The 17,174-nt window shown below is 41.3% G+C and overlaps 1 protein-coding gene across 3 annotated transcripts in view; it reads left to right on the top strand.

Annotated features, from left to right (window-relative positions):
- Positions 1 to 17,174, top strand: part of LOC137358642 (5'-AMP-activated protein kinase subunit gamma-1-like) — a 50,297-nt gene that overhangs the window by 20,689 nt on the left and 12,434 nt on the right. The window contains exons 2-8 of one of the 3 annotated variants that reach the window (XM_068024780.1): positions 1,800 to 1,848; positions 7,593 to 7,699; positions 9,946 to 10,011; positions 11,591 to 11,672; positions 13,947 to 14,005; positions 15,119 to 15,164; positions 16,869 to 16,923. In XM_068024780.1, coding sequence (XP_067880881.1) covers positions 1,800 to 1,848; positions 7,593 to 7,699; positions 9,946 to 10,011; positions 11,591 to 11,672; positions 13,947 to 14,005; positions 15,119 to 15,164; positions 16,869 to 16,923 — 464 coding nt within the window. The remainder of the gene's footprint in view (positions 1 to 1,799; positions 1,849 to 7,592; positions 7,700 to 9,945; positions 10,012 to 11,590; positions 11,673 to 13,946; positions 14,006 to 15,118; positions 15,165 to 16,868; positions 16,924 to 17,174) is intronic. The other 2 variants (XM_068024781.1, XM_068024782.1) reach the window with 2 other exon arrangements.

Below are 17,174 nucleotides of genomic sequence, written 5' to 3'. Positions count from 1 at the left end.
TTTGCCAGTCCACATCCCATGAAAAAATTAAAAATTATATTTGTACATTTAGTGGATTGGATCAGCACGATTCTCCCAATAGTGTATTGGTACCAATCAGAATAATGGTCTGACCTCTGGCACATGTCAGTGGCACAGCTTATTTTCAATTTTGTCAACAATTTGGGTTGGTTTAGAATTTTTTTTTGCTTTACTTCATCTAGTTTCCAGTTATATTTGACTCCACTGTATTCAAGATTTGAAACCCCTGTGTGATCTCTGACATTATACAATACACTGCATGTTACTTAATATAACTTTCTTGTCATTATATAACACTGTATCCTCTGACGTACCTTGAGTAACGCTAACAGAGGTGCGCTCGTGCACTGAAGTTCATGAAAATCATGCTGCCGCTCTTTTAAGGGCTGTAATTAGACCAGCAACAGGCGCTAAGAACGAAAAGAGATGGCACTCCCAGGCTGCCAATCGAACCAAATCTATCCGTTTTACTTTCACCTGATCACCAGCGGCTGAAGATCAATATAAAAGCAGCTTGTTTTAAACCTAGTGATAAAACTGGTGTTGCTGTGCATCATTGTAACATTTCTGTTGCTATATGTGGCTCAGTTAATGATGGTTGTGAGGATGTGTTTCTGATGCATTTCCTAGTAACCTGTTGTTTTCAATCATTGTGTTGTTTCATTAGTAACTCCTGCCACGAGTTGCTTCATGTTCAACGTGTGATTCATGCATCAAGGTATCGAAATTGTTTTTTGCGTTTTGGTGAGTGTGTTTAGGCTCCTTCAAGTGAAAATCCAGCTCTGTGTTAATGGTAGGTTAATTATATTGTTAAAGATACACAGGTAAAAGGCATTGTTTTAATTAAGGACTTAGAAGAGATATAAAAAATGCCTGCTGGGACACAATTGGTGAAACAGGAGACAGATATGTAATGCTGCATTCTGTGAATAAATCGATTATCAAGAAAAGGATCTGTGTCTAGCATCATTCTTCACCTTGGATCCGTTTAACACTGGGGACACTTGAAATCCTTGCTGTGCTGTCACTTGAGTACTCATTGTCTTTCCCATTCCACTTTCAGTTTCTGTTCTCGTGTTTCGATCTCAGCTAATATCACTGGCCAGAGATTTGATTTTCTGGGATGCACTTCAAGTCTATATTTCGCTGTAAGTTGCAGCAAAGAGCACCGCCTTTTCCTTTCCTCTCTTAGTTGCTATCGCCCTACCTGCGCAAGTCGATTAAATATAACCAAAAACAAGAAATGCTGGAATCACTCAGCAGGTCTGGCAGCATCTGTGGAAAGAGAAGCAGAGTTAACGTTTCGGGTCAGTGACCCTTCTTCGGAACTTCAGATTATATTTAATATTATATTTAATCTTCGGATTAAATATAAACCTTCTCTCCCGAACTGATTTACTGATGCAGTGAGATCAGTGCACTGCACCCTCTGCTTGGTGCCAGCTCTAGATCCTACTCTTTCCTCTAGCATTGCAAAAATCATTTGGTAAGGTGACCTACAGTGGCAAGGTTTTCCATTCGGCATTGTACCTTTTCAAACAGCCCTTGTATCAGTTCTAACAGACGAGGGAGTTTTGTCTCTCTCAGCATGTAATTGAAGCATGGGCATTTGTTCCCAGATGGGTGCTCTGGTAGATATTCATAAATCCTTGGTTGTCCCAATAATGAGTTGTCAAACTCCAGCATAATATCGCCCTTTTTAAAATATTCAGATTTCTGACAGATTGATGTTTTAATTACTCATATAGTTTCATTATTTGTCTCTCCTTTACCCACAGGCTATTGCTGTCTTCGAAGACTTGGAGAAATTGAATTCTGCTGGAGATGGTATATTCATTTAAGGCCTTTTTATTCTAAGGTTTCCTTGCACTCCATGTTGGAAACACAACCTATTGAGCACTGAACTGGCTAGCTTTTTTTTTTAAGTACAAATATGTCCTTTTTTATACTAGTTTAAGACAGTGAGTATCTGAGTAAAACTTGGAGGTGGATATCAAATTGGCTGAGAGGAGAATCGGTGAGTCCTAGTTAAGGAAGTTGGGGAGATGTACTGAGTGGAGTGCTCCGGGAATTGGTGCTGGGACCTCTAGTGTTTCTGGTCTAGCTTACAAAGCTTGTTATGGATGAGGGAGACTATTTTAGTTAATCGCTCCACAACAGCCAACTGGCCCTTGAATGACTCCAGAGCTTTTGCCTCTGTTACGTGACCTAGAGCCCATTCCAGGTATTAATCTGTGTGTGTGTGTGTGAAGAAGTGCTTCCTGACATCATCAGTCCTGCATTTGTCAGTTAGTGCCTCTGTCCTCTTGTCCTTTTGGGGTTTAACTTGAAATAGCGCTCAGAATATAAGGTCTCCTGTTGTTCACTTCCTTTCAAGGCTGAGGCTTCCAATATTTTCTAGCCTACCCTCATAACTTGGTGCTCTAACACCAGGCGTTAGCCTTGTGGTCCTTCGCTTCATTGTTTCCAGATTTGGATGGTTCTCTTGTGCCTTAATGAACCAAGATTGAACATAATATTCAAGGTACAACCTGAGTAGAGCACTGTACATCTTCAGCATGATGGCCCCAGGCTTATAATTTGCCAATGTTGCTCAGCATTGTGCTTGCTTTGTTGTTTGCTGTTTTGCAGTGACTGGTTGCAGTCAGTGTTGAAGACTACTATCATTCCCTGATCTATTTTGGTCTCTTCCTTACCTAGTTCATTACCATTCTTTAAGTACATCTCCCATATTTTCCTTCCATTGTGTCAGATCTTGCAGTTGTATCTATATTGAATTTCATTTGTCATAGTTCTACACATGTGCACATGTTGTCTTGGTTCTTCTGTAACTCCTTGGCTGCTTCATCAGACTCAATACCCCATCCTCAGTTTGATCCCATCTGTGTTTCTGAATCCAAGTCACCTTTGTAGATCAGAAACAATAGAAGTTCCAGCACTCATCCCTGGGATGCATCGCTCAGTACATTTCCACAGCCTGACTTCATGCTGTCATCTTGTGTAGCAGCTTTTCATGTGGAACTTCAAAGAAATTCTGGAAGTCTGGGTATACTCTATTGGATACTGATGGGGGAGACAATGGCGTAGTGGCAATGTCACTGGACTAGTAATTCAAAGACCTGGGGTAATGCCCTGGGGGCACAGGTTCAAATCCCACCACAGCAGCTGGTGGAATTTAAATTCAATTAATTAATAAAAATCTGGAATTGAAAGCCAGTCTCAGTGATGGTGCCATGAAACTATTATCAATTGTTGTAAAAACCCATCTGGTTTACTAATGTCCTTTGGGAAGGAAATCTGCCTGGTCTGGCTTACGTGTGACTCCAGACTCACAGCAATGTGGTTGACTCTTAACTGCCCTCTGAAATGGCCTAGCAAGCCACTCAGTTGTCAAGAGCAACAAATGCTGGCCTTGCCAGTGATGCCCACATCCCATGAAAGAATTATTTTTTTTTAATGCTTTTTGATTTCATGGACAGCATGAGTGTGTGCCAAGAAGTCTGGGCTGCATTTAAAGTTTATGCCTATGTTCCCTTTAATTTCCATACATCTCAAATTGCTCGTGCGAACCGATACTGGTGTTCTGGTTAAGGATTGATCCATCAGTGAGGCAACAGCGCAAAGAACAGTCCTTTCTAAGCCTCTGTACCCACAAAATTCAAACAGGCAAAAGCAGAAAACAGGAAGTAAGCGCAAATAAGACTGAGCTGCCTGGGCTTTGTAGACTGGATTGCCTGGGACCATTTGCCTCTCTGGTCACTTTGGATACCCCTGTACTATATCACAGGACTTTTCAATTTCCAGTTGGAATGTCATTTCCTTCAAGGTTGGACAGGCCAGGTCTGCCCCTTCTCCAAGCTGAAGCAATGTTGACTGCCACTTACTAGATTTGTTTTATGTAGGTGGGAACAAACCTGAGCACTAATCAGTTCCATATTACTTGTTATTGATGCTGGACCAATTGGTCTGTAGTTACCTGGGCTTGTTCTATTGCCTTTCTTCAAAGTAAGTATTATTTCCACTCCAGTAGGACCTTCCCTGTGTCTTTCATGATGACTGTCAACACACTGTAGATTTCATTCCTGGCCTGCTCCTGAGGAGTTATTGCTTCTGCACCCTTTTGAGCCTCTCTAGGACAATCAATCATACAAGAGTTCCTCCATCATTAAGAATTGACCATATTTCTGAGATATTATTACATCATAATTCCCAATTGTCACAACAGCCTCGTGTTCAGACACTTTATTGTGAATGCTTCTAGTGTTTATACATATGTACACCTTAGTTGGTTAGGTGTGTCTCTCACAATATTGCTTTTTAAAAAATCTTTCTGCAATTAATTTTCTTTTCTTTTTTGGTCTGGTTTCTTTATCTCTCCTTACTAATTTAAATTCTTTCCCACTACCCTATTTATCCTCTTTGTAAGGACGTTATACCAGAATGGCAAGTCCCACCTCATGAACTTTCTTAATGTCCTAGGAATTTAAAATACTCACTTCTTCTCTGCTTTCTTTTGAGCTGCACATTGCTGCATCTGTTTGTTTTACCAGTCCAGCGCATTGCAATAAGAATAGTCCTGAGATTACCAAGAAAGGATTTACATTTATCTAACACCTTGTCATTATCCTCAGAATGCCTGGAAGTGCCTTGCAATCAATTAATTGTTTTAAAAATGCAGTCACTGTTATGTACGCAAATGCAGCAGTCAATTTTGTGCACCGCAATTTTCGCAAGCAGCAAATTAAATGAATGACCAGTTAATGTTTTTATTTTGGTGTTGACTGAGGGAGAAATGTTGATCAGGACACGGCAAAAACTCCCTCCTGTTCTTCCAATAGTGCCGTAGAATCTTTTAAGTCCATCTGAACAGGCAGGTAAAGCTTGAGCTTTAATATCTTATCCAAGGGAGTGTTGGCCTAGACCCACAACCTACTGACTCAGGCCAAAATTAACCAACTGAGTCAAGCTGATAACCCTCAAGGTTTTGTACTTAGTTTAGAATGTAACTCCTCAAATACTCCAAGACTTCCATCCTACTCATTTTTATCATTAGTTCTGTGAACCACAGCTTGTGGCTTTTTTTTTCTCTCCCTTTGTTCCACTTGCTGTATTTTGTCCCTTTCCTGGTGTCAATGAGGCAATACAGCATTCAGGACTCCTGGTCACAGATGCAAATCAGATTATGCTCCTAATTCTGGAATATCCCACTCTAACTTGTTTTCATGAATGTTGTCACTCTTTTCCCCATGTGTAATCTTGCTCCACTGTGCTGGGGTGTTACAAATAATTGCCCTTCCCTGTACTTGTCCAATAGGTATAAGCTGAGGACGAGACTAGACCCCCCCCCCCCCCCCCCCCCCACAAACCAGGGTTTTCTTGTGCTGGTTTCTCCTGTCTCACCCTCTTCTGCAGGTGGTCACCGACTTCCTCACCTCGCTTCACTGTTTCTGTATGTGAGGTGACCACCTTCTGGGATGTATCTTCCAGAAACCTATCTTCTTTATGCATGTTGTGGAGTGTAGCCAGCTGGTTATTGAGCTCAGTATTGCTCTGCCCACGCAACAGAACTCTGACATTAAGTGCATTAATACTGCTGGCTGGATACATTGCTGATACAGGACATTCCATGTCATGGTACCACATACACCAAAGTTCACCAAAATGACCTGGATTTAGAAACTCAATGAAAGTTGGTTTTATCCACGGACAAACTAAATTACCTGGGATAGTAGGGCCTAATCAGGCAGCCGAGGAACTCCTGAACGACCTAGACAATACTTGCAAGTGGGCAGAAAAAATTCAATACAGATAAATGCAAGTTGTTACACACAAAGTGAGGGACATTGTGAAGGCTTTTGAACTTGCTGAGGGGAGAGGCTGAGAGTGATTGTAGACCAAACACAGGCCACATTCCGTCACCGCAGCGTAGCAATAAATAAAGCTGAGCTCTATTGGTGAATCAGCAGAGTACAGATCTGTGGCTATCGTGCTGAAGCTGTATGGTGCTCTAGTCAGGCCGCATCTTTAATACGTTGTCCACCTTGTTTCAATGAGACACAAGGAAAACACCCAAATCTGGGAAGCAGTGCAGAGAGGGGCCATTGCCCTAGTGTCACAGAACTGAATTAGGAGCAAAGATTAGAAAACCCTGGACTCTTAACCCTGAAAGGAGGAAAATGAGAGGAAGTGGTATAAAGGTATATAAGAAATTAAGTAGACTAGAAATGGTTAATTCTGCACACTATTTCAAATTACGCTATGACTGCAGGACAAGAGGACATGGGTAAAAGACAAGTTCAGGACTGATGTCAAGAAACAGTTATTCACAAAGTGAAAATACCTGGGGGAAAACTCTTCAGTCATTCAAGAGGCCGTTAGATGCTATGAAAGTTTCTATGGAAGGATGAGATAGATAGGCCAAATGGCCTCCTTCACTTTGATATATATTCAGAATTGGAAACTTGCTGAAAGGTATCAAATGGTAGAAAATACTGAGGATATGCTTGTAGCATTAAAAAGTAGCTGCTAATTTTTAAAACTCTCATTCCTGTTTAGTTAAAATTGAATTAACTGTACACCCAGCGCAAAAGCTGTCACAAAATAAAATATTTTTAACAATTGAAATCTGAAGGACGCATTCAACTTCCAAAAATATACATCTTATTTTGTATACTGTAAACTGCGTTATATAAGCCACTCAATATAAATTTGAGTGGAGACCACTCAATTGGCCAGCACTTGTATTTTATAGCCACACCTCATCCTACCTGGTATTGTCCAGCTCATGAGGTAATGTTAGTGATATTCTATTTTCAAAGAACTGTTTTGGTTCACGTGTCGGGTTATGCTCATGGTTTAAACATTAGCTGTTGTTTCATCTGAACTGCACGCTGAACAAATCCATATAATTTTAGCAATCAAATGAAAGAGTTCTAAACTAATCCATTCAAGTTGTTTCTGCAGTCATAATCAGTGATTTGCTTCACTGCCTTAAGACACATTTTCTATGCTACCATGGTGTCACTACATGTCATAATCACTGATTTATGGTGATTCCAATTTGCCTTTTAATACTTTCTGCCCCACTCTAAACTTAAAATATATTTCTACAATAGCCATAGTGTAAATAGAGATGATGATGACCAGTTGGGTGCAGTATTTTTTAAAGCCTTTTTTTCATTATTCCCCATTGTTCTGTAGGGATTAAGTCCTAATTTACAACCAAGCCCAATTCTGCTCTCTCCGATGTCCATACCTGCATGCTTTCCAGCAGTAATCAGGAGTCAGAACTCCGTCATTGACAGAAACCTGGAAGCAGATTATCTGTTCACCCTCTGAGCCAGCGAATGAGTTGGGTAGGGGCAGATAATCTAAAATATTCTGGGGCAGAGAGGAGAGAAATGAATTTAAAATATTCAAAAAAAAAAAGTTAGCATATTGCAGGAGCTTTTGTTTTATAGCTGATTGTTTGCACAGCATCACTAATTGTGATTCTAGCCAGTCCTGCGCATCTGAAAGAAATAACGTAACCTGAAGAACCTGGACCTGTTAATTCTTTGTTTTAATTGCAGCGAACGACTCCAATGATGAGGTGTACACCCGCTTTATGAAGTCACGCAGATGCTATGATCTTGTTCCCACCAGCTCCAAACTTGTGGTATTTGACACTTCTCTACAGGTAATGTAGGGGTGCAGAGTTGAAGTTTCACTAGTGTCAAACTATTGTAGCTATTCCTACTCAATGGAGCCTGTGCACCTACATTAGTCCCATGCTCAAAGTGCTGATGATTTAAGAAAGGAAGACTATATGTAGGAACATAGGAGCAGGAGTAGGTCATTCAGCCCATCGAGCCTGCTCCGCCGTTCAGTGCGATCATGGCTGATCATCCACTTCAATGCCTTTTTCCCACACTATCCTCATATCCCCTTATGTCATTTGTATTTAGAAATCTGTCAATCTCTGCTTTAAACATACTCAATGATTGAGCTTCCACAGCCCTCCGGGGTAGAGAATTCCAAAGATTCACAACCCTCTGAGTAAAAATATTTCTCCTCATCTCTGTCCTAAGTGGCTTCCCCCTTATTTTGAAATTGTGTCCCCTGGTTCTAGACTCCCCAACCAGGGGAAACATCTTACTTGCATCTACCCTGCCTATCCCTTTAAGTATTTTGTAGGTTTCAATGAGATCATCTCTCATTCTTTGAAACTGTAGAGAATACAGGCCCAGTCACCCCAATCTCTCATCATAGGACAGTCCCGCCATCCCGGGAACAAGTCTGGTGAACCTTTTGTTGCACTCCCTCTATGGCAATAATATCCTTCCTAAGGGGACCAAAACTGCACACAGTACTCCAGGTGTGGTCTAACCAAGGTTCTATACAATTGAAGCAAGACTTCTACTCCTGTACTCAAATCCTCTTGCGATAAAGGCTAACATACCATTTGCCGCCTTAAATACCTTATCACATCCACTAAAGTATTCAAAATACCTATAAAATTCTAACAGGACTTGACAGGGTAGATGCAGGAAGGATGTTCCCAATGGTGGGGGAGTCCAGAACCAGGGGTCATAGTCTAACGATACGGGGTAAACCTTTCGGGATTGAGATGAGGATAAATTACTTCACCCAGAGAGTGGTGAGCCTGTGGAATTCGCTACCACAGAAAGCAGTTGAGGCCAAAACTTTGTATGTTTTCAAGAAGGAGTTAAATATAGCTCTTGGGGTGAAAGGGATCAAAGGATATGGGGGGGGAAAGGGGGAGCAGGTTACTGAGTTGGATGATCAGCCGTGATAATAATGAATGGCCTACTCCTATATTCTATGTTTCTATGCATACAATTAATTACTTTGAAGTAGACAAACTATTTGTGCACAGAAAGATCCCACAAACAGCAATACGATGAATGATCAGTTCATCTGTTTCTGATGATGTTGATTGAGGACAGTGTATTAAGCAGGATAGCCGGGCTCCCTGCTCTTTGGATAGTGTTACAGGATCCCGAACACTCACCTGAACCAATGGACCAGGCAGACAAGGCCTTGGTTTCGCATGTTATCCAAAGTGCAGCACCCTCTCAGCACTGCACTGGAGTGTCAGCCTAAATTAGTTGTCCAACTTTTGTGAGCCACATAGGTAGATAACATGGTGTTTCTGGAGCACATAAAAAGTTTAAATCAATGTTCTGACTTGTATTCATATGCATTAAGTTGCTCGTACTAATTGATCTTAGCCAGATTGTTAGGGTTTGGGGACTGCATGGGGCCTACTGGCCGCAGATTCAACTCTCTGAGTCAAAGTTATGCACTCAAATCCTAGAGTAGGAAGTGAATCTACAACCTTCTGACTGAAATGTTGAGAGCGCTGTCAACTGAACCAAGCTGATGCAGGATATTGGACTCTGTCACTTATTATTTAAAGCCCAGAATTTCCCCCAAAACGTCAAGCTACCGAGTGTATTTGATGCATTTGATAGTTGTCCCACAGACAGGTTCACTAATGTCCTTTAGGGAAGGAAATCTGTCCTTACCTGGTCCGGCCTACATGTGATTCCAGACCCACAGCAATGCGGTTGACTCTTAAAGTGCTCTCTGAAATGGCCTACAAATCATTCAGTTCAAGGGCAATTAGGGATAGGCAATAAATGCTGGCCTAGCCAGTGACTCCCACATCCTGCAAACAAATAATAAAGAAAAGTAAGTTGGCGGATCATTTACCCTGGATATTTACAAGCATCTCCAAATCAGATTCGAGGTAGGCAAAGGGCAGGGGAGCATGTAAATTGACTACCCACTTAGCTGGTGAAATGGTTGAGGAAGATCTGAAGAGGATAAAATTGGAAATGTGTTGGGGAGAGTTTTAATATCAAAGACAATTTTCACATTACAGACCTTGCATCCACACCTTCATTTTCTCCTTTACAGAGATTAAACACTTCAGTGAAACACCTTTATTTGAAACTTGACTTCTGCTCAGGACATACACAGCAAGTAAAATTGGAGTTCACGGGAGTTGAAAAGTTAGATAATTGGCCTGTTGGTCTTATGCAGACTCAAATGTTTGTTTAATATTTGTCAAAAGAAATCAGCTAATTGCCTTTTTGATTGTGATCTCTACTTAAGAGTAGGCAAAGCTGCTATGAAATTCCTTTTTAACTGACCAAGGGTCGAAGTTGGTGGAATGTTAATGTGGACTTATGAAGGAATGTGAAGAAAATAATTAGATCACATCCAACTGGATTAGCTATGCTCCTTGTTAATGGATCATACTAACTATCTGAATAATCATTTCAATGATGTGACATTTGATAGTTCCTTTATGGATAGTTCTCCACTGCTGAAGCCAATGACTCTCGCTTGGGTGTGTTTGGTGGATGTTAGCAGCCCTCCTGTATATTGTCCAAATGGACATTCCCTTTATATGAGAACCTAGAGAGTGAACATTGTCATGCTATTCCACTGTGGGGGGGCATCACATCAGGTTCAATCCTGTTCTTGCCCAACATCTACCCAAATGTACTTTAAGCAAAGATCGCTGTATAGCGATCAGGAGTAAGAGCCTTACTGTTCAGACAAGGTATCAAACCCAGGACCTCCATTGTCTGTGACTCAGAAGCACCAAGACGACCCCAAGTCACATTTTTAAATGAGTGACCTATTGCAGCACATTTTAACTTTACTCCTGGAATGTAAATGTCAGACCTATGTGTAATTGTAGATTAGATGCACATTTCAGAAGATGGCACTTTTCTGCATTGTACGGGGCTTCCTATTCACAATGGTTAATGTAGAAAAATATGGGCGTGCTTCACGTGTGACTTATGATGTTGGTAGGCAGTTTAGCTGTGGAAAGTGTCACTACTAAGCCCAATCTTATTCTCTCTTGGTTTGAATAAGAGCACTTGTGTTCACCTTTGGATGGCTGAAGGCTGCACCTAGTGGCACATTTGCCCGAAAGGTGAAGTTCGTAATTTGTCCGAAATGCGAAGTTTGATGACTTTTTGAATTGAATGCTCACATTAAACCCTCAAGTTAGGGTTTGGGTTAAATGCAGCTTAGAGCTCCCTCTACACCAAAAATGTGTTGTAACCCCAACATCCAATGTTGGTGCACCTTCTCACATTTCTATTTCCCCTAGCAGGCATGCTTGAGAATTTCTTGAGTGAAACCAACTATTAGAGGAAACTTAGTACAAAATTACTTAGTCCAAATAGCACCACCAGTGTGTGCACTGCAACAGTTCTGCCTGAGCAATTTCTAGAATTACCTTCTGGGTCGCACTCCCAAAATAGATACCTACACCATCTATTAAATGTCTAATCAGACTACTCGTTGACTCATGTTGGAACAGTAAGGCATGCAGCTCCACATATTTATGATTGAGCTAAGATTGTCCAAAGATCGGTCACTTCCAGCTGTCGGGTAGAGTGAGATTATCAATCTAGGCTGGATTTAAACGCATACCCCATTAGAAAGGATTGGGTTATCCATGCCTGTGCCATGCTACAGAATTGTAATAGTCATGGATATCTAAATCTTCAATCCTTACTTTCTTTCCCTTCTCATGCAGGTGAAGAAGGCTTTCTTTGCTCTGGTTTCAAATGGAGTCCGTGCTGCTCCACTCTGGGATTGCAAAACACAAAGCTTTGTGGGTGAGTTCTGTTGATGCTTTTTTTAATTCTCAGGAAGCTTTACTGTGGAAATAATTAAAAATGAAACTGTATTACTACAATAGCAACCAACTGTTGCAAGTAGTTGATTATGTAGTAATTGCAGTGTTGGTTCAAAATTGATGGGCTTCACAATCACTACAGACCCTGGCCTATACCTGCTGGATCGGCCTGCTGACGAATGATCCCCCATCTGCATCATGCAAGCTGGAACAGCTGTCACTGCTAGCTGCAAGACAAATTATTCGGCAGTTATGGCAAAAAACGACCCTCCCCACAGCAAGCATGGAGGTGAAACATCTGTGGAATAGATGTCGCAGGTGATCATGTATATGCTCTGTCTGGAACTCGAGAGTCTGTAGCCCTTTTCATGCAGCCCTCCCCCATGAGTTGGACACCCATCATACACACCCAAGCTACCGTCAAAGGTCAGAATTGGACTACAAATTAACAGTACCCCCCCACCCCCGGCCTGGCGCACCATAAAGGGACCTCTGTTAAACCCCAAGGCTCATCCAATTCTACTGAACCACAGTTTGTAGTTTCTAGCATGCACACAACCATACCAATGGCCCTAAACGTACCAATGTTTTCTCCTTCATGGATTCTGTGGCTAAAGTATACAGCAAATGCAGAAATTACACTTTTTTTCTCAAAGAAAGAAAAACATGTTATGATGTACTTGTAATTTGTATAAACATATACATAAACACCAGCATGGACCAGTTGGGCTGAATGGCCAGCTGCTGTGCTAGCAATTCTATGTATCCAGTACCCATGATTTTCTTTGTAAACTGTACTGACATTTGAGGCCAAATGTAAATTGTCTTTATTAAAAAGTACAAGATGTAGGACCTCACATTAGTTATTTTTGATAGGCTATGTTGCACACTTGTGGCTAAAAAGTTATTAAATTATTGAGATAAGCCAACCAAATTGTGCAAAGCTAGGAGTTTCTGGTTAAACCGTCATGAAATTTGAGCTGGAGATTGATGAGAGATGGGTCCCAACAAGACACCATGAGCTTAGATTGAAGTCCATGGCTTCATAATTGCATTCCTGGATTTTAATGTCATCATTACTATGAATTTTCCAACCAGCAGTACCTTGCCAGATGATGTCATCCTTGGCATGCTGTTGGCACAGTGTGCACCGAGGATTGTGTTTGAACTGTTGGCTCCTTTCTGGCTTGTGCTTTGCTAGGGCATGACTCACACCGAATGTCAGATTTATAAAACAGGGTGTGCTGTGCTAAACTTCCATTGTTGCTTCCCAGATGGTTCAGCAAGTAGGTCAGGAGTATCATGGATTTAACTTGCATCTGTGCTGAGTTAGCTGATCTCCTGATTTCCAGCTACAGTAGTTTGAATGGAAGAATTCACTTGTGTGTGGGATGTTTAAATTACACCAAAGCCACAACATTCTTTTGCTTATTCTGCCATAGTGAGGTGTGTGCCAAGTGGCAGCTCTATCCATTCCCATGGTCAGATGGGTTGTGAAGACAGGTTTTTAATGCTACCAACTGTACTGCACCAGTGCGAGCAATATTGGCTCTGTTTTCACAGCAGTAAAAGTGGGAAGCCATGTTTTCAGTGCCCTTTTCATTGTTGCAAACTTGCACAAGTCTGAGCTGTCTGCTGTATGTGTGTGTGAAGTGTTGCACAACTTGTGATGATTAAAAAGAGGCCTGGATAGTTAATTCTCTTCAGTTGTTAAAATGTGAATGGTGCCACCACAGATTACCATTATTTTGAGCATTAAAAGCTTTTTTTGGCAAGGTTTTGCACTGGCTGATGCTGTCCTACAACACTGCCTTTTTCAGATGACTTTGGCAACGTAACAAAGTGCGCTTTCCCGTTTCCTACAGCACTTTTTGTGTTTGGTCTGCACTCGGGAAGATCCCAAAAGTGCAGAATAAAAGCAGCAGAGTTGTTGCTCTATCTGTAGAAGAGGTGGTTTGCCATGCTAAACAAAGATGCGTCATTAGGGACTAAAAACAGGCTTGAGGTGCACAGTCACTGAGTCATCTATCAGTTTATTTATATGCGCATTAGTTAAAAAAGGTAATGGAACCAAACTGCTGGTGGTTCACTCTCATGTTCATCCACAGTACTGTGCAAGACATTGCATGCGCATTTACCCAGGAAGTTGTGCTATTGTAATGTAATGCTTGCAAATGAAAGTTACTAATTTTAATATGCAATGAACAGAAGTAACCTGTTTTTCATTTTGACTGTTTTTTTTGTTCTTTTGCAGGCATGCTCACAATCACAGATTTCATTAACATTTTACATAGATACTACAAATCTCCACTGGTACGTTTGCTCTTTTTGTGTGTCTGTATGTATGCTGGGGTTGCAATTAAGAATGATTCTCGGTGCTCTGTGAGCTTTTGCTTTGCAGGCAGCTGATGCTAGGCTTGAGTCGCAAGCCTGTTTTATCACTGTCTCAGTGAAGATGTGTTTTCAGCTGCACTACTATACAGACATTGTCCAGTTTTTCCCCCTGGTTTTGGCTCCTTCTGCCCTGAAGGTTACCTAAACTGGGATGCAGTTCTGTGAGCACTGGCCACCTACTGATACCTCATCCACATGGCCATTCTCAATGTGCGAGCCTCGACAGTGTCAGCAGCCTATTCTATCACAGAAGGCATTGCTGCTGAGCCTGAAACTGTTCTCATTTGATGTCTGCAAGTGTCGGTCTTTACTGACCAGGAGTCAGTAAAGGAGACCTTTGACTGATTCAATTTCCCATGACCCCACCCACCCCCACCAGCTATGCCCCCTTAACCCTTGGGTGAAGTCACAGGCTAATTGTAGCTGCTCTGCTACTGGCCTGGCTAAGCTCAGTAACTCTCAGACATCCTACATGGAATCTTCTTTGTCCCATTGTCTTTAATACTGAGAAGACCAAGAGGGGACTGGCTTGCATTATGTGGCCTCATCTGCCCTCTCAGGTGGATATAAAAGATCCCATAGCACTATTTCAAAGAATAATGGGGGAGTTATCCCCGGTGTCCTGGTCAATATTTATCTCTCAATCAACATCACTAAAACAAATTATCTGGTCATTATCACATTGCTGTTTGTGGGATCTTGCTGTGTGCAAATTGGCTGCTGTGTTTCCACCATGACAACAGTGCCTACACTTCAAAAATACTTCATTAACTGTAAAGTGCTTTGGAATGTCCTGTGGTCATGAAAGGCATTACATAAGTGCAAGACTTGCTTTCTTTTAAATGACCCTCATATTTGATTGGGCTTCTTCACACAAAGTACTTCTACACAATTTGGGTTGCATTAAGATGAGGAGCCGGGGAGGGTGCATGGAAGAAGTGTCAGGAGACACAGCCAAACTGTTGGAAGAAACAGGAACTTACCTATTGATTTCTGGGGGTTGTGGTTCAAATGTTTTTTCCTTCCACACAGGTTCAGATCTATGAACTGGAGGAACACAAAATAGAAACGTGGAGAGGTAAATTAAGATCATGGAAGGGGTGAGGGTTGATTCATAGAATTTGGAAGTTGTTAGGGGTGGTGGGTGAGTTATAATATGGATGTCATAGGGTAGGGGAGAATGTTGAGTCCTACTGTCTGTGCATCGCAGAAGAAGGAGAGAGTGGTGTGAAGTTGTGGGGTCCTGTTGTTTGGCCTTGTAGTAGGATTGCTAAATTTACTTTGCCAAAGGGATTTCAGACTTAATAAACATAAAGCTCTTTCTGGTTAAGCCAATTGAAGAGGCTTTTGTTCTCTGCAGTTGGTTGTCTTCTACTTAGATCATTCTATTACTTCATAAGTTGCTGATCCTTGTCTTAGGTCTCGAGTTACTGAGGGTATATTTAAAGAATTGGAATCCTGGAAAATTAAGCAGTTTAAACTATTTTAAATGTACATAAATATGATGAAAATTGGTGAAAATTCCAGTATATAAAATGTTAATCAGAATTTGGATTTTTTTTCCAAAAAAAAGGGGTTCTGATGGCGCGACTATCCTTTAAGTGTGTGGCGTTGTGCTATCAATCATTAATCTACAATTTCATAAAATCAGAGAAATTTACTGCACTGAAGGAGGCCATTTGGTTCATCATGCTTTGTCAGGTTCCACCTCTTTTTTCCCCCCCCCCCCCCCCTTTGCTCCCTCAATCTGCTCCTTGAATTCTTCCCCAATGCTCTGCTACTTTCAAGTAGCTGTTCCCGGTGAACTTTTGCTAAATCACATCCCAGCTCGGCAAAAAAGGCATTGCAAGCATGTTTGGAATTCTCTTCTCCCCACCCCGCCACACCACTAAATTAGTAACAGAATCACTATTTCCTTGAACGTAATACAATAAATACCCCTTTAAAGAATATGTTTACTTGATCTGCTGACTCCGAGATCGCTGTACAATGGAATTAGGAGTGCATTTGCTCTTCTCTTTCCCCAGCCCTCCCAAGCAGGAAAGATAAAACTCTGTGCTGAACAGGATTACACTAGAAATACATAAAGGTGGGGTGGGGGTAGGGGTGGTTTCTCAATGGGTAAAGGTACTTTACAGACTGATGAGGTCCCAGATTCCAGCCCTGATCTCTGCTGAGTTAGCTGATCTGATCTCAGCCAAGCAGCAGTAGAGGTGCTACATACAGTTGGCTTTGACATCCAGGTAGGGAGGACAATAGCTGGTGTCCAGTGTCCCCTTCTGCAAAGTGTTTTGTGGTGCTGATTCATGTGTAATTTAGGATTTTCATTCTTTGATTTTCGAAATGGTGGTTGCTACACTTGAACAATTGATTTAAGAGCAAGAGTTAACATTTGGGGTCAGTGACTTTTTAGTAACAGAATCTCTGTTGTTCGACCTGAAGCATTAACTCTGTCTGTCGAGACTCTGCCTGACCCGTAGAATATTTCTAGCATTTTCTGTGTTTGTTTGCAGATTTCCAGCATTTGGAGTATTTTGTTTTTGACTTATTTTGAGCTCAGGTCGCTACAGTGAAAGTGAAATCCTTGTAGGTTGTATTTTAATTCCGGTTTCTTTGGAAACAGTCATGCAAGAATTTTATTTTTGTGGTAGTAAATAGTCTAGCTGTCTGAAGATTATTATAAAAGTATTTATAGTGGTGTTATCTTATCTTTAATTTATTCAGTATTACCACGCACTGATTTTATTCCCCCTTTCCCCCCCCCCATCTTCTGTCTTATCAGAGCTTTACTTGCAAGATTCATTTAAACCATTGGTGAGCATCTCCCCAAATGCCAGGTAATTAAATGGTCTAATCTTAAGCAGCAGTGTGCTTTTAATCGGATATCTCCGAGCTAATTCCACGTGATTATTTGGTCACGTTTCTGAGGATTCTTGTTCATTTAGTTGAAAGGCTCTGAATTTGTAATTTTTCTAGTGTAAGAGGTGCTTTATGACCTCTTGCAAAGAGTTCAAGGAGTAGTTTTGTTCATACACCGGTCAGCAAAAAATTTAGTCGGAATAATTTGGAGTTTGGGGAAATGAAGTGT

This window comes from Heterodontus francisci, chromosome X, assembly GCF_036365525.1.
Source record: "Heterodontus francisci isolate sHetFra1 chromosome X, sHetFra1.hap1, whole genome shotgun sequence".
NCBI classification, from domain to species: Eukaryota; Metazoa; Chordata; class Chondrichthyes; order Heterodontiformes; family Heterodontidae; genus Heterodontus; species Heterodontus francisci.
The sequence above is the reverse complement of the archived record's forward strand: the minus strand, read 5'-3'. Positions and strand labels throughout refer to the sequence as shown.